The 24728-nt window shown below is 38.1% G+C and overlaps 1 protein-coding gene across 4 annotated transcripts in view; it reads right to left on the bottom strand.

Annotated features, from left to right (window-relative positions):
- Nucleotides 1-1692: 1692 nt before the first annotated feature.
- LOC128536108 (G patch domain-containing protein 2-like) overlaps nt 1693-24728 on the bottom strand; it is a 32676-nt gene continuing 9640 nt past the window's right edge. For 3 of the 4 annotated variants that reach the window (XM_053510271.1, XM_053510268.1, XM_053510269.1), the window contains exons 4-10: nt 22807-22983; nt 21774-21853; nt 21548-21612; nt 21424-21463; nt 21195-21286; nt 16644-16732; nt 1693-4961 (exon numbers count right to left, since the gene is read on the bottom strand). In XM_053510271.1, coding sequence (XP_053366246.1) covers nt 4789-4961; nt 16644-16732; nt 21195-21286; nt 21424-21463; nt 21548-21612; nt 21774-21853; nt 22807-22983 — 716 coding nt within the window. In that variant the 3' untranslated portion in view covers nt 1693-4788. The remainder of the gene's footprint in view (nt 4962-16643; nt 16733-21194; nt 21287-21423; nt 21464-21547; nt 21613-21773; nt 21854-22806; nt 22984-24728) is intronic. The other variant, XM_053510270.1, reaches the window with a different exon arrangement.

Genomic DNA, 24728 nt, shown 5'->3' on the forward strand with positions numbered 1-24728 from the left:
TGGTGTGTCCCCTGGTTGTGTGTTTGCGTGCACGCTAGACTGGTGTGCCGGGCTTCTGCTACACCGACAGCCATAAGTGCGGGAGATTGATGGACGTGCAGCTCACCCTCCCCACACTGTAAAAGATTATGCGCTTGCCCGCTGGAAACAAAGCTATGATGGAAATTCGTTGCGCATCATCAGCAACAAAATATCTACACGCCAAGACAGGAGTCTCTCATTTTTCATGGGCTATATATTAAACAAAAAAGCGCATTAATGAAAGAAGGAAGAGAGAAGGAAATGACAGAACATGGAAGTAGGAGCTGAGTGATGGCACCAGTTAGTGTTTTTTTTTTTTTTTTTAAACGAGGCCACTCGAATTGAAGAGATTATGGGGTTTTTATCGGCTGTCAGAGAGCACAACTTCCTGCGTACTTCACATTCGCACATCCCGTGGTCTGATTAGAATGCCGGAAAGAATGAAAAAGAATTGGGACGAGATGATGCGAGAAAAAGCAAAAGCGAGAATATAATGCATAAGCAAGTCAAAGGGTGGACAAAGTGCCCGACTGCCGATCCGACTACCCCAATTCACCAGTAGTATCCCCAGTATTGGCGGCACAGTGGCTTAGTGGTTAGCACTGTCACCTTGCACCTTCAGGTCCTGGGTTCAATTTCCACATCAGGTGGAATGTGTGCATGTTCACCCCTTGCTTGGTGGGTTTCCTCTGGGTTCTCTGGTTCCCTCCCACAGTCCAAAGACATGCAGATTAGGCTGATTGGCGTTCCCAAATTGCCTGTCGACGATCATCTGGAGAAGATCGGACAGCATTTAGGACGGCCTGACATTTGATGAGGTCGGACACGACTGAACGACTAAACAAAACGAACCCCCAGTATTGTGGTAATACTAAATCTGTCAATAAGAGAAGACAGGAGAAAGCAGGGCTAATGACAAAAGTTTAGGGTGTCAGAGTAAGAGAGACAGATCCAGAGATTAACGTGAAGCAAAGCTAGCCACTCCGTCATGTCCGTTTCTCCATGCCGCTTCCACTCGACAGCTTTCAAGAGGTAGCGGCTGATGAGGCGAGTCAGGAAAAAGCCGCTCCTGCACATCAGGTACTCTTACACATGACAAAGCTCACTCACTGCCACTGCAGCATAGCATTGATTTTTCCTCCGTCCAGCCATCAATCTTTCAAAGGAGAAAAGCAAAGCTGGGGGAGAGAGAGTGAGAGAGTGAGAGAGAGAAGAGCCAGAGTGAGAGACAGACAGCTAAAGATGTGATTTGTAACTCTGAACCAATCGTTAGTATAGAAATCCCCAGTCTCTTCCAGCTAAAGGAAAAGGGGTGCAAGGGATCTTTAGTAGCTGTCCAAGGTATGATACTAACCACATGCCACCTAATGATTGACCCAAGCCTGGACTCATTTGTCTCTCAGGGCAATTTAGGTGGCACAGAAAATGTACTTCTACCTTATAACAGAAGCAGTGTGGAGCACCGAGTGATCTCACATCAGCACCACATGGATGGAGTTTGACTTATAGCACTTATTATGTGCACGGTACTGTAGGTCTGAGATTTCAGTAACACTTACCAGTTCAGATCCGGCAAGACACAAAACCACAAAATGTGTGATACAATATTCTGCAGCAAACTTTATATACTGTACGATAATGCACAAGCAATGACTGAGTAAAACAAAATAAGACAATCACATATCGGATGATTTATTTTTCATTACAATCCCTCAATGAATTCCAAAAAAACTACTGACAAGCTCTCACTGATATACAACGACAAGTGCACTGAGATTTACATGCATGCTTACTCATCCATAATACACACACATATGCTGTAGTAATGTTGTATTTGTGCAATATTTAATATATAAAGGAAAAGCTGCACAGATGATACGGACTAGATTCACGTGTCACGTGTGCCACATAACATTGCATCAAGTAAACAAATGCTTCTACTGTAGGGGCCATATTCAGAGTCGATCATTTATGTCAGAGACTTACAGTTTGTGAATATTTACACAGGACAATTTGTGGAGTTTGGTTATGCACCTCTTAGGGTAATCTTCTTAGTGTATTGTCCAAGTGATGTCAATATTGATGTCATATTTGTATGGTATTTTTTTGTGTATTTACAGCATGAGGTTCAGCATGATATATTGTAATTATATCACTGTCAGACAGCGGTGCTGGACTCAACACTGCTCCTCAATCAAGCTGATATTAAGAAGAAAAAAAAAGGATAAAAGGCAGAACTTTGCCAAAATCAAGCCTAGTGCAACAGTAGATGTAGAACTCAACTCTGAATGCAGCCCAAATGTATACTGTATATTACTGTATACATCCAAATCTTTTATCCAAATCTGAGCAGTAATCGATGACTTGTACTGCTAACGGTACAATAATCTATTAAATATTGACCTAAACGTTCATAATGAAGATGGCTTGCGGAATTTCAAAGCAGTTATCCAAACAAGCAAGCATTAAACATGTATATTTTTATATTATCACAGAGCAGCATTGTATACACTGCTATACAACACATTCATAGCAGAACATGCGGTAGAATTTTTAAGCAACAATGATGCCACCATCTTTTCCTATAGAAAGTTCTTAGACAAATTTTCTATTTAAAAAAAAAAGCATTTTAAAGCTGTTACAATGCTATTTTTTTTTCCAGTGATATTCTAACATTACTCAGGCTGAAGGTGTACAATTTAGTATCATTTATGAACCAGAAGCAGTAACTACTTTTTAGTTATATACATGTATTTTCCATTTTGTTAAATCATTTTTTAAGCCACTATAACACAACTCCATTTAGCAGCATTACCTTTTTTTATGTCAAATACAAATGACTACAACAAATCATTATTTATTTAAGATATGTCATATTCCAAAGATGACAATTTCAAATGCTTTTTATCATGGGTGGATATATTTGTGGCAAAAACATTCTTTTTGTGTGTGTAGTAACTGTTATTATATTGATGTTCTGTTCGTAAACATTTATCATTCTCATTCTTCTATATTAAACTGCCCCATATGTCAAATACATCCCTTAGATTGTTTAATCATATTTTATTGACTACCAATAAAATGACAAATTCTGAATACTACCGTCTACTGTCTGGCATCTGGCCAAAATATAAAAGGGCATCACACTGAAAAAAAACAAAAAAACATTGTGATTTTATTTAGTGCATTTCCTATATCTATTAGTATATCTTCACATCCTCTTCTGACATTATTTCCTATCTACGCCACTACATCCTACCGTTAAGGAACAGAACCTAAATATTATGTAAGTAAATCAGCTCAGAACATGTTGGTCATGACTTGATGCACAAGTTCATGCAGGGTTTATGCTGACGTTATGGTCAGGTTTAAGTGGACACCAACCCCCTACCCCCCCCATACACCGCACCTTGCCTCCCGCACAGAATATACCACAGTGGGTGGAGACATGAACGGGCATCACTCACTTCTCCACTCGTAGGTGCCTTTGTCAGGTGATTGCTGGCAGAAAAAAAGGAAAACAGATCAATACATCTCCTCTGGGGCCGACAGGTAATCTTTACCAAGGATGAAATATGAGGAGCATCAGCCCACTGGATTCCTTAACTGTAGCTGAGGTGATTGACTGGATGCACGCGTTGTGTTGTCCCCCACACCCCACTCCCACCCCCACTTTCTGCCCCACCAACGAAACTCATTTCAGGCCACAAGCAAGCGAAGGGGGGAGGGGCTCACGAGGTAATGTTCTCATGGTAACAACTAATTACAGACAGGTGAGGCAATAGCTTTGACGATTGACGAAAACGCGATAAGGAAATACAGCAAGCAATCTGTCAATTCAAGGCAGCTGGTCATATGGTAGAAGAGCGAGCGCAGCGGAAAAGGGGGGGTTGAGGTCACTTCCCACAGCTGTCTCCACAGCCACGTTGGTCCATTTATAAATGTCAACAGAAGCAAAAAGCAGTCTCATTATGCTGATTGCTGAAATAGAAATGGTTCCAAGAAGCAACAGGTATTAAATTCCAATAGCAAAAGGATTCTCAGACTGTCCATAAAATATTTACAGCAAGTCATGCTAATAATAATAATAATAATACACAAAATCTATTCACACTGACCCCAAACTGTGGTAAATATTAAGACTCATCACAATGCCAATTGAAACGATACCTTCAAATTAAAATGCAGGTTTAAGCAGGCACTGTGCTGCACCAAACTTTTATGTGTGAGCATTTGAATGTGGACTGTGAAGCAGAGAGTGGAGGCCCCCGGAGGGTTCAGGAACACACACTCGCTCTGTTGTGCTAATGAGTGTTTTTAGAGCACTCTAACGTTTCATATTCATGTTAATAAGGGACCTAGGTGTTTTCACTTTCGGTGGTCGATCTTCTGAACGTTGCGTCGGGGTAACGCATGACACTTTAGTGATGCTACACGAGTGAGCTACTTCTAGAACATAGACACCAAAACCACGTTTAAAAAAGTAACCCAGTGGACGTTTCTATAGCCACAAAGACGAATTCGGTCTCGGTCTGAATGGGATGATGTCTGGTGGGTTAGCTGCCTTGGGCTTACATCTTGACCCAACTGACTGCATTAGCCTTTTTTTATCTGTACAATGGTTGCTTGGTTGGAAAGACTTGAATTCAGAAAGTTTTGTCACGGAGAGTTCTTTCTGTTCACGTCAGTATTCTCTGTGTGCTAGTTTAGGTTTTCCACCCTGAGCAGCTGTGCCCATGAAGAGGGCAGCCAATGTGAGAGTGTGTGTCAGTCATCCTCGTGTTCCCTCTGGCTGCTGAATGAAGTCCCTGGTTTGATGGAGTCTGGTGTGTGTGAAGTGGATGGCAAGGGGTGAGTACATTCTCCTCCAGGAGAGAAAGCCATCTCACAGCATCGGTTAGCCTCTTCTCGTTGTGCCTCTCTGTGGAATGGGAGGTAAACTGTGAATAGAAAAAAAAGGACTGACATTTTAGTATGGGCATTTCTCCTGTTTTTTTATTTACTTATTAAACGTATTAAAGTTATAACACTTTAGTTTTAACTATTGTAAACTAGATTAACCACCACATGAAGAATAAGTTAATGAGGGTGTTATCCCAACTTATTGGTGAGCCTTGGGTGCCTATGATCCTGCCACCAGTTTATGGTGTATAGATAGTGATCAATGTTGATGTTATGGCTGATCAGTGTAAGCCCTTCTTTACGATCATATACATAAATAAATATTAAGAATATTTAAGAATAAAAAAATTCATTAAAATCACTATAATGATAAATTGTGTACTAATTAATTGCCATCATCTTCATAAAGTCTACTTGTGCTAGTGTTGATGTCAAGCCCACTTGACTCCCATGATAAGTAAGGAAGGATTTCTGTAATTTCCAGGTCATTTTGATTACACAGTCATGACAACTCACTTCATTGCTCTGTGTAGCTACTTGTTTGCCAACGTCATAGATTGCTGAGGAGGTATACTATAGAGCCAATAGTATGTGGACACCTGACCATCACACCCAAATGAGCTTGTTAAACATCCCATTCCAGATTTAGTTCTACCTTGCTGTCATAATAACCTCCACTCTTCTCCGGAGGGCTTTCCACTAGATTTTGGAGTGGGGTTGTTGGGGTTTGCCAATTCAGCCACAAGAGCATTAGTGAGGTCAGGCTCTGAGGTTGGGTGAGGAGGTCTGGGGTGCAGTCAGTGTTCCAGTTTATCCCAAAGGTGTTCATTGGAGTCAAGGTCAGGGCCCTGTGCAGGAAACTTGAGTTTTTCCATTTCAACCTTGACAAACCATGTCTTTATAATCCTTGCTTTAAGTGAAACAGTGGCATTGTCGCCGTTTGGGGTCCTGAATTCCAGTATAGAGAAATTGTAATGCTGCAGCAAACTAGACATTTGAGGGTTTTAGACTTTTATGGAACGTTCATATATGGTTGTGATGGTTAGGTGTGTACATACATTTGGCCATAGAATATTATTTATGATAAAACAGTATTGAGTATTCATAAACTCTTACAACAACAAACTTCATGCTTTATTTAGAGGTAAATAAATAAATAAATAAAATACACAAGCAACATTAAAATTAAAGTTAAAGTCATTAAGATGTCATAGGTGCATTTTTTAAAGCTCAGAAATATGTAATGCCAAGAAAGCAAACATAACACTGTTAGTAGTACTGGTAAAAAGTTGTCTTGTTTTTACATTATTGTGCTGAGCTCAGGAAAGTCTATAGGAAAGCCAATTTTATCAAAGGACTTATTAATAACTATTAATTACTATTGTTACATACACTATACAGATTATGCTTAAGTAAATGTTTGCCTTATATAATGTACATTTTAAAAACTTCTAATGTGTCCATGTTACATGGTCAAAAAACTGGCACTAACTGTTGTTACTTGTGCTTTGTCACTTTATTCTAGGGGTTGTGTGAGCCACAAGACTTTACCCCGAATGCCCTTCCTTTCGCAATCCATCCATTTCTCCAGGCTTGGGAACGGCACTGAATCTCTGGGTATATATCTGAGCAGTTGGGGTTAGGGCTTAACCCCAATTGCCTTAACCCCAGCGGCTCAGATGTACTGTACAGTGTACCCAGAATGGCTCTTGCTCAAGCGCCCTACAGCGGCAGTGGCAAAGCCGGGGTGCTGAAAACATAAGGAGTAGGAGTAAGGATAAATACTGTCCCTTCCAGTAGATAAAAACATCGTTTAATTGGCAGTTTCTTACAGGGTCGTGTTTTCAGCTCGATGTGCGATAACAGTTCAGGATTAAAGGTATAACAGTGCCAGAACAGAGGCACTGGGGCTCGAACAGCGAACATTCTAATCAGAAGTTCAACACCCTTAGCATCTGCTGACCCACTTTAACATAATTAAAAAATACCATTAAAAAATGGTAAATATGTTGGATTTGTTAATTATCTACAGTGATTGTGTTACAGATTACTGAACTGGGTATCTTCTACATCAATAATTGTATCAGTCAGCTATTCCTTTTTTTCTGCCATTTTCTGTTCAGTTTTGGAAAGTTGGTATTGGTAAACAATTTTAAACAAAATAGAAGGAATGAAAATGTCTACATGGTAAAAAAAATAATAAAAACATGGTAAAATAAAAGTAAAACAAGGCCCTGGAATATGCTTTCAATGATTAAACGGATTAAGAAACAACAACTACAAATCTCACATTTAATTTTTAAAGACATAATGGATAGTTTATCTTTCCCAGAATTCAAATAGTACATACATGCTACATTTATCAATCCACAACAACCAAAATGCACCTCATCACTGCCTGCACACTCCAAAATAAAAACCATCATTTAGAGTGTCTTGTCTATGTTGGTCACTTTAGAAGTTTGTTCATGTTACATGGCCATTTTGAGATGAGCTCTTGGGTTAGACGACTAAAGTGGGAACTAAAACTGACATTGTGGCTCTGGGCTGTCTTACAGGATTAAGCAATACAGCCGTCACTAACATGTGCTTTTGCTAGTTTCCATTATATCTGCCTGTGCCTCTTTCCAGATGACTTCCCCTCCAAACTGAGCAGCAGGGGAAGGAAAGCAGGATCAGTGATTAATATTTCTGGAGGGAATGATGGCTAACCGTAAGCTGTGTTTAACCTAAACAATGCCAAACACTTAATCACATGACCATGAGAAACTGCTGACCCTCAAATATTTAAGAAAAGGTCAAGACTGTTAAACGCTGACAGTCATTAGAATTTCATTAGAACCCAGGTCTTACTTGAGATTTTTCATCATTCGGATTTTGTTCACAGAATTTTTCACCGGTTGCAATCACTAATGATATTCTCTCCCTATAGCTTTGTACTGTATCTTACGATCAACCATTCCTGCTACAGAAGCACTGGGTTTTGTAAAGTAATGATTCAGCAGGAATAAAGGCATTTGAATGTCTTAATGGCTCCTTGTGTTCAGCCTCTCAAAAAACAATTATTTTCCAACCATTTCCTGCAGTCCTGCCCTTCCAATGTTTATTAATCAGCTAATTACACATTGACAGTAATGAGGCTCCTGATTCATGCACTTAAATGAATAGGACTGAATGGCTATTTAATGATTAGCCCTTTGTGTGGCTTACTGTCTATAGCGAAGCAACATCCACTAGACTTTGGAGAGGACAACAGATTTGGCGAACGGAAAACCACTTGATGCACTCGTAGCATTGTTAGAAGCCCCTGGCTGCTCATTCCCATAAATGTCCATAAAATAGATGTTGTAATAAAGCAAATGGTTAACACAGTAAATGTGTCATTTCATTACTATTGACTCTAAAATGCTTAAACACTCTGGCATCATTAAGAGTGTACAGTATATTTTTAAACCAGCAGCCATTACTTAAAGAGTGAGTAATTTTTAGTAATAATACACCCCGATTCAACCATGTGACTATAACACTTTATGTAAGTAAAACTTAATACACTGAGGTAATAAAAAAAGTTGCAATGGGTATAACTTATTAATGGGGAAAAAAGACTAGATTCCACTCTGCAGTGGGATCAGAATAAGCTGCAAAGTCCTGACTGAGCGGCTTTCTAATGTCCTTCTGTAGGTGTTAAGGCTAGTATTTATCACTAGACCTGCTCGATGTGTGTCAACCATTACAGGTTTTCATAATGGCTTTATGAATGATTGTGTGCCAACATACAAGCAGAGTGCTTTTCACGATTTACACTGGCCCAAATCCTACCAGCTGCTCCATGCATGACGACTTCAACTGGATAGCATAGGACAGGACAGGACAGGATAGAAGTGAGAAGAGGAGAGGAGAGCAGAGGTAAAAAGTAAAAAAGAAAATAGGAAAAGATGAGACAGAATAGACATAAAGAAATGAAGAAGAGAAGAAAAGAGAAGAGAAAATGGTATATGAGAGAAGTAAAGAATGAGAAAGGAAAGAAGGGGACAGAAAAGAAGATGGAGTGGAGAGAAGAAAAGAATTGAGAAAAGAGAGAACAAGAAAGAAAAACATGATCAAACAGGATAAAAAGAGAAGACAGAAAGAAGAAGAGAAAATGGAAAATGGAGAAAGGAGGTGGTTATGGTAGGTTGGTGCAGGTCAGGAGGGGAGAAGAGAACAGAAAAGGAGATGGAAAAGAGTAAAAGAGGAGTGGAGGAGAGGAAAATGGAGAAAGGAGGAAGTTAGGGTGGGTCAGGGCAGGTCAGGTCGAGGGGGAGAGGAGAGGGGAAGAAGGAGGAAAGGAGTACACCAGTGGTGATGAGAGAAATTTAGGGGAGAAAAGGAGAGCAGAGAGAAGGGAGAAGAGGGGAGGCAAAAGGCACTAAGCGTCTCAGTGGTGGGCTTTTGAAGGACGCAGGAGGAGAAGGAGGCATGCAGAGTGGAGCGGATGAGGGCGAAATAGTGCGGTGGGCTGCATTTCTGTCAGCAGAAGTGATGGCTGAGGGCTGGCGTTATTTGTCTTGCGCTGCCATATGGCCCTAGCACCAGTGTGGGCATTAATGAGAGGGGGCCGGACCGCCGGGCAAGAACACCAGGGCCTCAGACGCAGGTGATCTGTCACCATGGGTGTATGTGTGTGTTCATGAGAGAGAGGGAGAGAGAAAAAGAGAAAGAGAGAGAGAGATGGGGAGAGAAAGGAAGAGATGGAGATAGGGGATTGAGAGAGAAGGGTAAAAGCAGACAGACGGAGGAAAGGTAGAAAAGGGCAGCACAGGAAAGACAGAGAGAGAAGGATGACACTCTCTAATGGTAGCCCAAAAATAGAAATGAAAGCTGGCATGGTGCTTTGCATTCCAGCACAAAGGTATGCCCTTGCTAGTGGGTTAATGAGACTCACTGTTTTTAAGATATCAACCTGATGCTCTAGTGACACATCAAACTATAAAATCATGAATTTTAAGCATGATCTACAGCAGAATGTGAAATGATGATTAAAACTGGAATATTAACAAGATAATTTGCGTATTTGAGTTAAATAGCTTGAATATAGTCAGATTAATCTCAGTTTTAATTATAAAGTTATGACTATAATCATATGATGTCTAAAATCACAGGTACATATAATCAGCCTGTACCTGAAATTTATATATAGGATACAGGTGTGTGCAATATACAGTAGGTGTACAAGAAAAATAATCAAAGACAAGGTGTTAGCTTACCACAACAATTTCAGCTATATCTTGGGGAGAAAAAAAAATCCGTGGCAAATATTTTGCATATAGGAGCTGTCAAGTAGGATTATACAGTATATTTGTGCTCTTATTGAATTTCAAGGGCTAATAAACAAAAAAAAGGAATAGGCCTATAGAAAGGCTCAGAAATGTAACTAGACCTAAAAAAAATTGTGGAACATCCACACAAAACAAGTTCCTGTTATAAATCACCTATTATAACAGCAATGTATAAAATATACAATTATACAATATTATATTTTTTTATGAATCCTTATTTGAAGTTAAAACAAAAAGTGTGCAAACCTTTCCCTGTCAGAAAACTTCACATTACTGCTTTACATCTGACTGTTATGAAGCCTATGTTCACATTACAATCCACACTACACAATTACCATTTTTTGTTCAGATCAAATTTGCATGTCATGCTGATTCATATTCATAATTACAAGTGACTTTTATCTGAATCTAATGTCAATGCATCTGTCCTCTGAGACACCATGCATACGCATATCAATACATCTTTGCTCATGCCTTCTGGGTTAAAATACATCATGAGTTAGTGTGAATGCTCATTTATTGCAAATAATGCGACTTATAAAAAAAATTAGCTCGGGATTTTGCTCTGGAGGACGGCAAGCAGTTGGTTGTTTGTATTTGTAGTATCAGCTCAAATATGCACATTCTTGCAGAAAAACAATATCCTCGAAGAATTTTAGTCAGGTTTCAGGCCCCATCATAGTACAAAAACTGCACTAGTTAAAATTGGAAATGACTTGTTTTTAGCTTTGGACCAAGGCTGCATCTCAATACTACTTTTAATTGATCTTAGTGCTGCATTCGACACTATAGATCATAATATTCTCATAGATCGCTTACAAAATCACATAGGTATTCAGAGACAGGGATTAAAATAGTTTAGATCATACCTGTCTAATCGATACGATTTTGTAGATCTAAATGGAGAACTGTCTGGTGTAAGGCCAGTGAAATATGGGGTCCCACAAGGATCAATTTTAGGACCTTTGCTGTTCTCAGTATACATGCTTGGGTAACATCATTAGAAGACATGGGATTAGTTTCCATTGTTATGCTGATGATACCCAGTTATACATTTCAACAAAACCAGACGAAATACCCAAATTGTCTAGATTAACTGAGTGTGTCCAGGATATTAAAAATTGGATGACCAATAACTTTCTTTTACTAAATTCAGGTAAGACAGAGATATTACTTACTGGCCCCAAAACCAGTACACAACCAGTACACAATAGATATACTGTTACTACCAGCTCGATAGTGAAAGACCTGGGAGTACTATTAAACAGTAACTTGTCCTTTGAAAATCATATCTTAAATATCACAAAAACAGCCTTTTTTCACCTTAGAAATATTGCCAAGCTTAGGAACATTTTATCCGTATCTGATGCAGAAAAGCTAGTTCATGCATTTATGACCTCCAGACTGGACTACTGTAATGCATTACTACTGTAGGTGGTTGTCCTGCCTCCTCAATAAACAAGCTTCAGTCAGTCCAAAATGCAGACGCCAGGGTTCCCACTAGGTCCAGAAAATATGATCATATAACCCCAATATTCATCATCTCTGCACTAGCTACCTGTTCAGTTTAGAATTATTTACAAAATCATATTACTTACATACAAGGCTTTAAATGGTTTAGCTCCCACATATCTAACCAGTCTTCTGATACGCTATAATCCACCACGTTCCTTAAGATCACAAAACTCCGGTCTTCTGGTAGTTCCCAGAATATCAAAATCTACAAAAGGGGCATTTTTATATTTAGATCCAAAAATTTGGAATAGCCTTCCAGACAAAGTGCTGGGCTCAGACACAGTTTCCCAGTTTAAAAATAGCCTCAAGACGCATCTCTTTAATCTGGCATACGCGTAACTCGTCCCATAACCTCATACTCCAGTACATCTATCCTGAATGGCAACTATTCTAATTATTTACACCTGTTCTTTATTTTTCTACCCCATTCCGAGGCATCTGGAGATTGTGCCAGCTTCAGTAGACAAAGGCCAACCTGGGAGGATCCTGAGGCATCCAGAGAAGGACCAGCTCCAGCCGGATCCTGCTTTATGATGGTTGGAGCTACACATCCTGCTCCTGGTGACTCATCCCTGTGCTGAACTGGACTTCATGTTAATTTAAATAACTTCTGTTATATTGAACTTTTAGCGGCAAAACACACATGATCTTATATAATTTCTATCCGCTATTACCCAAATGAGGATTGGTTCCCTGTTAAGTCTGGTTCCTCTCAACGTTTCTTCCTATTGCCATCTCAGGAAGTTTTCCCTCGCCACTGTCCCCTTCACCCTTGGCTTGCTCATCAGGAACAATCTCATTATTATCTAGACACATTTTTCTCATACACACACTTCAATAATTTTTTTTTTCAAATTATCTTTTCATTTTTGTGAAGCTGCTTTAAGACAATGACCATTATTAAAAGAAGTATATAAATAAATAAGTATAAATAAAATATAAATAAAATTCAATTTAACTGATTTAAATTGAGAAACCACTATATATGTCATGTAAATGATCTGTTACTATAGCAACATAATTATGGCAATATAATTGTTGTACTGCTAATATATCAGAACGAGTACATCAGAATAAACCTGTCACGTACCTTTTATAGTACTACTGTCAGAGCTGCTGTTCTAGCTTCTGGTGAATCAGAATAGAGAATTCAACAGTTCTGTGGTAGACAGTATAATAACAAACCTACAGCAATGGTGTGCTGCTTCTGGTTTAGAACTTTGGGAAAAATGTGTACTTGTATGGTTAGGTTAGTGACAGTGAGATGTGATTCTGGCAGCCAATTTGGACCTGCAAAGTGGAGTGCTGGTCCAATCCAAACAGTCTGATGAGTTCTCTCACAGCTAGCTTCAACACAATGTCTGCTAAGTGCTAAAGAGGTAAAGAGAGAGGCCTGAGCAACAGCTGGGTACAAGCAGCACAATACCCAGAGGAACCCTGGTAGACACCTCATCCTGTCACGCAGGAACACTGCTTAGCACACGCTCGAAAATCACACTGTCACACATTGTAGCCCTCGGCTGATTAGATCTCTCGCTGGGATCCGTAGAGTAGCACAAACACAAATTAAAAGCAGGAAAGTAATTGCCATTTCAACAATCAAACAGACAATATCTTTGCGAGCGCCGCAACCGCTGACTCTAATACAGGCAGAGAGAGAGGGAGAGAGAGCTGGCCCTGTGAGACGCCAAAGTAAAGATTTATACAGAGCAGATGCAGCCACAGACACTGACATTGGATGACACCCACTGCATGATAAATCACAACAGACCCACTCCAGACTCTACATTCAGGACATAAACATACACTGCAGAGCAAGGGCATATGAAAAGAAGCTGCAAAATAAGTAAACAAACAGAAAAAGCAGAATGACTGCTGAAAATAGATTAAGGTTATAAAATATAATGTTTTTAATTACCGTTATAGATGCTAATATAAAAACTATTTAAGGCTTTAGTACAGAGTCCAGATGGAGCACAAGGCATCTTGAAAACTGATAAAAAGATTTGTTTGTTTGTTTGTTTGTTTGTTTGTTTTGGCAAAATTTTGGAAAAAATTTGGGAAAAAATATATTTAAAAAAATCCACATCAATCAGAAATTTGTTTGATTTTTTTTTTTGTAAAAGTATCTTGAAGGTGCTTTAAATGTTTTTAAACTCTTTTCGAGTGAGGTTAATCCGGTTTTCTGCAGGTTTGTAGGTAAGGCCAATGAGGAATACCCGGTTTCTGCCTGCCCCCCACAGAGAAGATGAAAGGGCAAGGGTGAGGCTTTTTTAAGTTTTATGGGAAGCGGCATGGTAGCGTGGGGAGGTGAAGGACAGAATGGCTGGCCATTCCATCACTCAGTGCAATAAATGGATGCAATCTGTATCCCTGTACAGCAGTGGCTGTTTTTAAATTCCACCTCTTTTATCCAAATGAATGATGGACTCTGGTACAGTGCACTGTGCGGCAATATTAATATACATCAAAGGCCAGCGCCCCTCACTAAATCAGAAAACTGGGCGCATTTGTTATTTAAATGACAAACAGTGCACAAGGGAAGAGACGCAAGCAGAGGAGATTTTGGGGAAGAGGCGGACAAACCAATTCAGATTTCAATCCTGTGAAGCAGTGGAACCGAGAAACCATCAGTCTAATGAAAAAAGGCAGGCAGCTCGGCCCAAACGGATGAGAGGCTCATGAATGGCGCCATCTCCAATCCGCACTTCTTTTCGTCTTCTTCCTCTTTCCAGGACTGCTCACAAAAGTCAAGGATTTCCCTGATCACATGTATCTGGGGTTTCCAAAAATAACTGCTGAATTGATTAAATCTACTGAGAGATGTACATGAAATATGTAATAATAATACTTAATCATAATGAGCAGTGGATTCTTTAGACTTGATCATACAATAATAATAATAATAATAATAATAATAATAATAATTAATGTCTAATTAATGTCTAATCTAAGCTTTAGAAACACTGATCATAACATAAATTAAAAACTAAATCTTCTGTATTCAAGCTTCTTTGGAATTTAAAAGTATGACTACATTTAGGTTGTGTATTATTTAAAATATTAATGTGTGTCTTTTAGCATTTTAGTCCTGTGCAACTATTTGTAATGAGCTTTTCTTAAATAATGCATCAACTGTAGTTTTGTGTTCGGCACATTTCTAGCATCGTTCATATGCCTTTTACAAAATAAATTAAAATGGACCTACAATAGCTTAAGGCCTTAAAGTACACCTTTAATAAGATTTTAATCTTAATTTAAATCTTAGTCTGCAAATGAACAGCAACTGAATATTTGGTTTCAGGTAAACAAACACTGAAAAACTAAAAAGTTAAATAAACTAAAAACACATCTATTTATTAAGGGAAAAAGTGAATGGATACCTGTATGCTACTGAAAAAAATTATTTTGATCAAACCTACATATATGGGTTCATATGTAGTACAGCAGTCTTTTGAACTTCTAACTGATGCTTCAGATTAACACGTCACACAGTTCGCAAGTCGTTCTGTCAACCATGAAGACCCATGACTAGCACATCATTTAAAATCATTTTTATCTGCTTGATAAAAAGCTAAGCAATTAAAATATAACTTCACTTTAATAAATAATCAAAGAAAGAGAGGGTCAGAGTGTATTTTATTTTAATGATTAAAATTATTAAACAGCATATGCAGGTCTGGACAGTTATCATATTAATTATATCAGCTGTACCCACAGGACATCCTTGTCATGTAAGCTAGCACAATGGTAAAGTGAGTGACCTATACTGCATTTGACTACATTGTTATTACTGTCCTTGATAGTTTCAGAATAATAATCAGAACAGGCGGCTCTGAAAACCATTTTCAGACTTACAAAAATCTATTTGACATTGATTCCTTGTTAAATATAAAGGTTTCTCTCAACCTTTAACCTTCAAGTCCTGACTTGTCGACTGTCAAGTGAAAAGATTAATATTCCAACAGAAATGTTTAAATGAGGAACTAGAGATTTAAGACTCTTTACTGTTATCAGTAAAGGTTATCATAAAATTAAATTCATAACTTTTTTAGTATAATTTATTTTCTTAGCATTTGCTAGGATGCAAAATGCAAAGATTTGATTTGTACTATAATTTGGTAAGTTTACAATTGGTTACTTTAATGGAAAAATGTCCACAAATACTTACTCATTAAAATACTTAATACCAACTGATACAGTCCTGAAATTCTATATACAGGGCGGATTCACAGGCAAATGCTCAAACTAAAAGATACGCTTAATACAAGAATGTTGAACATTTTTTAATGTATCAGTACTGATGTTACATATAGATATTTCTTTTCTTTTCTAATAAATTCTTTCATTTTTGTGAAGCTGCTTTGAGACAATGACCATTGTTAAAAGCACTATATAAATAAAATTGAATTGGATATAGAGATTTTTTCCTCCTTTGGTGCAGCAATTATTCAGGGCTGATTCTGAAGGACTAATGACTTCAGTCGACCCCAAAGAAAAAAGCTGAAGTTGAAATAAACAGAAAAATATTGCATTTTTCTCATTGTGTAATGTCATCATTTTCTTTCTATTTAGAACCTAAGATGTCATTAATGCTAACAGTAAAAGATATTAAAAAAAAATTTAAAAACAGACCTAACAACACTCAACTTTTCTTTTGAAGCAGCCTTTCAGAATCAGCTACAAATAACTTGCATTTAGTGTATACATGAGTGGTTAAGGCATTGGACTACGGTTTCTGAAGGTCCCAGGTTCAAATCCCACAACCACGAAGTTGTCCCTGTTGGGCGCTTGAGTAAGGCCCTTAACCCTCAACTGCTCAGATGTTGTATAATTAGATAAAAATGTAAATCGCACTAACATTCTAGACCTGACGATGAACCATACCTGAAGTGGCATTGGGAACTGCTACAGTTTTCCTCCTCCTCTTGATGTCTCCTCCACACAGCACTCCTAGTTGTGCACCACGCTGTCTACTGAAAAAGAAACACCAAAATCTTATCTTTTCTAACTAATCAAGTGGACATGTTAAAATAATTTGGTATTTAAATTCAAGCCACAATCTCATTTAGCACATAATGGTAACTGAAACAAAACTCTCAGAATTAGCTGTTGGCTGTTTTTTAAAATATCAAAAATATTGAAATGATCTATTTAGAAGGCAACTTCAGATTGTAAGAATGAAAAACAGCCTGGGGACTGCAGCAGTTCAAGGCGGGGAAGAGTAAGATGTAGTGCAGGATTTGTAACAGAAATATCAGTAGAGGGAAAGGAGGTGCTCGGGCCGTGTGTCTCTGTCGCTGCTGGGTACAGATAAACAAATTACCCTGGCTGCAGACCCCCTGTGTCTACCGCGATGTAAAGTTAAGGTCAAGGTCCTCTCCGCTGCCGAGGGGGAAGGGACTTATGCTTTAAGCGCTGATCTGTGTGTGTGTGTGTGTACAGTTTGAGGAAAAGCACACAAGATATATATTTTTTATTTGAAATTGTTGCATTCTCACGAACACTGTAAGAGATATAGACAGTCAGAGACAGGGGGTTTCATGTACAGCGGCTCATGTGTAAAACAATGGTGGTGTGATACCTGCCAGAGTGCAGCTCATGTCTGGCAGCCGTATAAACCCCTCACCTCACACGTGCTGAGATAGGGACCTTTTAACTGCCAGTGCATTCCCTGACCTCAAAAGCCATAAATCACATGATACCCACACTACCTGAGCAGAGGGAAAGAAGCGGGGGCGAGAGCATGAGCGAAGTCTCTATGTTGTTTAATCAATAGGTATAAAAATAAATGGTTTGACCGGTATTCTCCGCTGCTACCTCCCTCTAATAAAATCTCTGTAATGCATATTTCATTTACTTTTATACTTATTGATTAGCTGTAGCCCAGTTAGTAAATCACGCGTCTATCGATCCCTCAATCGTAGCTCTGTCGGACAGCGTATAACCAGCCATTTGCTGCACTGATAAAGAGCTCAGCCATTGAACTCCCCACAGTAAATCTTTGCAAACTAACTTTTTAATTCCAAAATCAATGAGCGCTTAAACACCACATTATTTCACCCGCTGCTGCCACGGCCAGTATTAAATGTAATACCCAGATGCGTTTGTGTCTAATTCACATGGGGTATGCCTCTCCGTCTCTCTCCCCTATTTCTCTCTGCCTGTCATGATCTCTCCCAGTTAGAGACAGATCAGGCCCGTAGAAGCATGCATGGCTCCACTTCACTTCTACATTGGCTCCAGATCCTCTGTAATATCTTCAACTTTTAAAGAGTAAACAAAAATACTTTGAATCCAGATTTATAAGTTTCTATATAAACTTTAGATTGACATCCAACATCGATAATACATAGTGCAGCTTGTTGGTCTTAGTGTACGATTCAATAAAGTTACTTATAGCACATGGGTGTTATAAAAGTTCAGTACAAAATGAATAGGTTGTGCATGTATCTGATAAACGTGTCTCATGAAACAAAAGGCTTTTATTTAAAGGTTTTCAGTGTGAAGGAGAAAGTTTTTATTTGATGGACTAATAATATCTGGGGGACAAAATTCATTAAAGGGGAGTTTATCCATAGCCATGTAGTACTCAAACACTGGCTGAAAAAGAAAAAAATGATTACCAAAAAAAACATGTGATTCAAAAGATGGACTGAAAAAAAAAAAAAATATTTAGTGCTCGCTGGTCCCTTAGGCACAGCGTAAAACCACACTGACACCAGGGTCAACTGTCATCCGCATGCGCAAACTTCCGAAGCAGATATATCAATTAAAAATAATAAATCAAAAAGACAAGAGAGCTACAGCTAGCTGCTGGCTCACCATCTATTTTCATTAAGCTATAGGCCACTGCAGGTGTGAGGAGGATCTTAAGATGAATAGAGGTATTCAAATGAATCAAAAAGGATTAGGGTCTCCTGGGATTGCACTCAATGGTAGCAAATCAATAATCAATAGGCCACTCACACCAATATACTAACTGCTGACATCAAGATCTCACAATTAAAATGAAAAGCAGGGGATAGGAGTGGTAGAGGACTATGATTTATTTTTTGGCGCTGAATGTCATTTAGAAATAAAGTCTATCGAGAAAACCTGCATGTGCCAGAAGCAGGTGTGATGCAGTTATGCATTTTAACATTTCATGACAGCATGAGGTATTACAGAGAGATGTATTGTATAAGCTAGAGCTCACCAATACAGAACAATCTGGGAGAGCTTATCATGATAAAGGAATATTATATAATTATACTAAATAGGGAAAAGTAGAAATAAATAAACATCAGATTGCTCTGGATAATTGGGATTAAGTGATATTGTTTTTACAAAGGACAAAATAAGAACTTTAATAATGCATAATTACTGTACATTTAAATAAAAATAAAATAATCCCTGAGAGAAAAAAAAAAAAAAAAAACCAGAAATAATGTAAATAAATAAATCAGTAAAAGTGTTGTGTCCTTCTACAGCCTTGCACTGGCCAACAGTTATTAAAAAAAATAAAAAGTACCGTCATAATGTCCGTAGAGGATGTGCTAAGACATTAAGTTTTGGTAATGACAGATAATTATTAAAATTATATTATTATTTATTTTATTTTATTTTATTTTATTTTATGAGGAGATGTTATTAAGCATTTTTTGAAAAAAGTCACAAAAATGTTTTACCTTTTTACGCTTGGAAAATTCTATGGTTTCTTGATAACACCAAAGGGTATAATTTTTTTTCTCATTGTAATGACTGTTATAACAATAAGTGATAAACTGATGCTTTGCATTTGCCTCACTACACCTCTATGTCGATGATCATTTTACTTTACACCATGTCCCATTTTTTTATTCTTCACTTAACAACTTTTATTAAGTAGAAGCATGGAAATGATTTGTTCCTGCTCCACTTATTGTAGAATATCGTATTGTGATTTCATAGATAAGGTCAGCCGTACGCACCATCGGCCTGAAGCTTTGCTGGAGGCCTGGGTCAGGAGGACAGACATGTCTTCCCCACACAGGCCAGAACCCAGCAGCTTTGGGAGCTCAATGCGTCTGCTAGTAACAGACAGGGCACATCAGAAACATCCGACATCAACCTCCCCTCTTCCTCATTCATTTGGGAGTATGATTTATACTTTTTGAAGTAAAGGGGATCTGGAATTCTTCTTTAAAGGAATTAAGAGGCGTCCCATGTGTACAGCATTCAAATGAGAGCATGGCAAAGATACCAAGGGCTTTTAATAGACATAAATTAGTATTCATGCTTCAAACTCCAATCTGAAGAAACCTTTCAGGTGGAGAAGAAAGGCGATGAGTATGAAAGACAGCGCTAAGAAGAGTGGCTGCTTTATTGCCGTTGTGTTTCTGCCCCTCATCAAGGATAGAAGGAAAGCTTTCTAGAGTGGCCCAAGAGGGAGAGAGAGAGAGGGACAGAGAAAGAGAGAGAGCACGAGGGAGAGAATTAAGAATGCACCATAAATAGGCACCAAAGGCATAATGCAGTGAAGTTGAATGCTCTTCAGGCAATTAAACTCTAAATAAATACACAGATCCCTCAGAGCCCGTATTTACCTCTAAGCGTGCCTCCCCTTTGACATACCATAAGCGCAGCAAAAATAAATAAATATATGGGATTTCTTTTTTTCTTCATATTTAATCTGGCTGGCTAGTTCCATATTCCTGATATACCTACCTCCGCCTTAACTGCGCATATATTTCGCAACTTCATAAAATAATTTTGCCGAACACGCACTTTATATTTATGCAAAGTCACAAAACATTGTCAAAGCAGATACCCCTTCATACACATCAAGTCTGTAGATCACAAAGGTCACAGCTTCAGCTGTGGTCCAGAGGGACCTGTCCATTGTAGTGATTTTCTGCACATCAAAAACACACTGACCCTGGCGCAAAACTTTCATGCAGGTCAGATCTGTTAACCCTTGTACTGCTCTGCTTTATACACGGTTCATTTGGAGAAGTTAACTAAAACTGCTCCATCAATATATTGAGCTTTGACAGCAGATCTGTTCGATGCTGCGTCCCATGTACCCAGGAGACACGAGAAAAAAATCTTTTTATACATTCCGTAAGCAACTCAATCCTGCCTACAGTGAGGGGAGGTTTTGCCGAACTGAGTGGCATAAATACAATAGCGTTTCACCTTGTCACTTGGCTCAATGATAATTTAGAAGAGTGTTTAGTGCGTATAAACAGAATGACAGAAAGCAAAGCGCAGTTATTTTACTCTGACAGGACAAAAGCGCTAATAAAAGTCAACCTGACGGTTTTCTGGTAACGACAAAGATCGTTTTTACAGAAAAGCATGGCTTTAAAAATAAAAAAATAAAAAGTTGGAATATGGAATCAGTTAATGAATGTGATATTTTTGTTTTGAGATGTGCTTAGGAAATAAAATCTAGAAAGGCAGACAAACTCTCACCTGTTTTTACAATCTGATATGGAGCATCTGGAATGGGAGGCATCTGGACCCATACCAATAGGATACATGGACAGTGAACACAAAGGTTTCAACTAGAAATAAAGGTTTGAAGGAAAGGTTTGAAGAAAATTTAACAAAAGAAAGAAAGGAAGACAGAAAGAATATTATTGTAAATTGCGCAGCAACTTAAAAACAAACCACAGAACAAACTAAAGAGCTTCATTCATACCTGTCTTCTATCTCGCTTCCCATAGGGGGGCAGCCAAAACCTGAAAATATAAATTATTATTATCATTTTTTAAAACTAATAAATAGGCTGATTAAATAATGAATGCGTCAATGTAAAGTCTTACTCTCTGTGACAGGAATCATGTGAGTAGTTCCTCAGTTTGTCTACACAAGCAACAATATTGTTATCCTGCAACACACCCAAAAGACAGGCACAAAAAAAAAAAAGGAAAAAAAGATTGTAACATGGCAATACCTCAGACCCACAAGACGCTGTCAGGATTTATTAACATGCTGTAAAAGTAATGTGTACTGCAGGTCTTGTATAATGTTTATAATATGCGAGTTCACCTTGGCAGGCAATCTCCTTCTGCCTTTTCTAATGCAGCACGCAGTCACACCTGGCAAACGGTTTATACGAGCATGACAACCTGAAACACACACACACAGTGATGCTCGGACAGAAAGGAAGGCATGGATGAAGAGACACAGAGAGAAAGAGTGGTACTGTAGATACAGTAGGTATGCTAACCTTATATGCTCCATCTTAAAATCTATTACCATTGTATAGAGTACTGTATTTAAAAATAAGAGGTGCTATTGTCTGCAATGGTTGATAATGAATAATGATAAGTTGTTTGGAAAAAGAAGGAATTCTTCAAAATAATTTTAAAAAAGCAACACCAAACAGGGAATCAAATTGTTTTTCCAAGCTCCCGCGTGTAATTTGATCTGAAGCAAGATCCAGCGTGAAAAAATGTAATAAATGAATGAAAAATTCGCATTGGCTAATTATGGGTGGCTTGCTGTTATAGAATGATATATAGTTTATAAAAAGTTAATAAAAAGATAGTTTTCTTTATAATTTTTTTATATTTTATATCTCTTTTCATACTAATATGATACATTTATGCAGTAAGTCCATATCAAGTACTCATATTTATCAGGAAATCACATTATTTTCCATAGCACATACTGTAAGTGCATGCACAAAATCATCTGCTTCTGTATATTCGATCGCTCTTATAAAAGTTGTTTCCTAACCTTTAGGAACTTTACTCGATTCCCTCACCCCTTCACCCTTGTCAAACCTGCAGACCACAAGGGGGCCCCATGCGGAATCCTCAACCCTGGTAATAACCATGACATCACTGTTCCTTATAGCTAAAAATGATTAGTTTAGAAAAACTTATATAGAAATTATATTGTTCAACCATTATGATCTTGCATTCATAAGAATCCTTAGAGTTTTGCAGACTTTGAGCAAGAAACCGCTCTTAGGTATTACATCTCTAATTGGTGATTATGTTTGTTCATCATGGTATCTGCCAGCTACTGTACACATTATAAAGCAAATACAAAAGTGATCTAATCCACGCTATACCTCTCGGACTGGGTTGGCTGGGGTGGAGGAAAGTAGCCGAGTGATGTTTCTCTCTCATAGCGTCGAGTGCTGCAGGCCTGGGGGCTGTTTCTGACTCTCTGCTGGAGATCAGCCCCTGAACACCAATGCCTGATGCACATTCCCCTTCGAAGAACCAGTCGCTCTGTTCATCATCACCTGCAGAACAAAAGATTAAGATTAAGCAAACAACTGAAATTCTTAATTTGTGATACCTAAATAATGGGATTAAAAAATAAATAAAAATCAATTATTGACTATTGGCAGGTGTGAATATCCCCAAAATGGCAGTGTGTGGTTTTAAAGAAAACAACAAGATTTTATTTTATGTATGCATTTATGGATTTACTGTATTAACTTATTTAGTTAGTTTGCACTTTGGCTCTTGGTATCACTCTCATATCTCAGCTATAAAAAGCTATGTCCTCACTTACTTTTATAGTTAATATAAAAAAAATGCAGTTTCAGAGAAATCCTTACACATTCCCATGGCGCTTCCCCTGCTCTACAGCCGAGCGTTACAAAGCTCCGATAATGGAGACATGGTCCATAAATGCTTATAAAAAGCTCAACCATATCAATGACTGTCAATGTTTCTTTATTTAATAACATGATACTCATAATCCATTTGTTACTAGTTTTTCAGTTATAGACTTACAGACCAGTCCTTATAAATGAGCCTTCACTTAAGAAATGATAACATATTAGAAGGAGAGCATTAAATACAGTATAAACCCTAACTGTAAGAGCTGCAGTTCTAAAAATTGAACCAAACCCTTTTGATTAATCAGATTTGACAATAAAAACATGTTGTTTGGAAGAGAATGTGGTGTTTGCTTTATATAAACATCAGACTTAATATGAATGTGCTATGATGTTTCTCAAATCCTCGCCCGCCTGCAATTATTTCAATTATGTGACTCGATGTTTCTAGCAAGCAAATAATTTCAGGAGAATGATAAAATTTCAATTACAGCTCCATGTGCCCTGTGTGTCAAATGATGTTAAGTGAAGTGCAACCTCTGTGCTACTCCTGGGTCGACCAGGGGCTTAGTTGAAATCCTATTCATAACTGAGGTGCAAAGGGTACGCCACCTCATACACACACACACACACACACGCACACGCTCACACATTCTAAGACATAGTGGTCTCTATGGACCTGTCAGTCAGTTACACAGCAAGGCCATGCCTCTCACAGTCAAGGTGTAGTGACAACTGTTAAATCAGAGGATGCCTAGCACCTCCACATCTAATGAGATTAGCAAAGCCTTCAGCGCTCATTAGCACTACATGACAACCTCTCATTAGAACCGCATGGGCACGCGGTGAGTGCCACCCACAGCAATCAGGCTACACAGCCACATTATCCTGTTTGTTTTTTTCCTTGTTATGGTAAAGAACATTTTCTGGTACGATCAGTGTGGTAATAATTCAGATCCCTGTGCATGGCTTGTTTTGTGGCCAAGGTTAAGGTAGTTCCTGATTTGAAACACTATCAACCAAAACACAGTATTGGTGCTGAATTCATTTTTCTGTGTTTTATATATATATATATATAATACAAAAAATGTGTGTGCCAAAGAAGCTACAGTACTTCTGAAGTTTATGCAACATGGAAGTGACCAATCTGGGTTCCCAAAAAAATTCAAGTTGCTAACTTCAGCTGTTTTGGAGAGATGATTTTATACAGTATGTGCCCCAAAAATGGCCATTTTTCATCATTATAATGTCTTTATGAGTATTAGTACTAAAATTGGGTTAAGCTTCTAGAAGCATATGACCTGTATAAATTCTTGCTTAAATTAAAGCATTCAGTGCAAAATTTATAATAAAAAAAAACGTCAAATTCATCTTGCGATATACAGTATATATATATATATTTTTTTTTTTTTACATGTGAA

This window comes from Clarias gariepinus, chromosome 13 (genome assembly GCF_024256425.1).
Source record: "Clarias gariepinus isolate MV-2021 ecotype Netherlands chromosome 13, CGAR_prim_01v2, whole genome shotgun sequence".
Classification (NCBI taxonomy): domain Eukaryota; kingdom Metazoa; phylum Chordata; class Actinopteri; order Siluriformes; family Clariidae; genus Clarias; species Clarias gariepinus.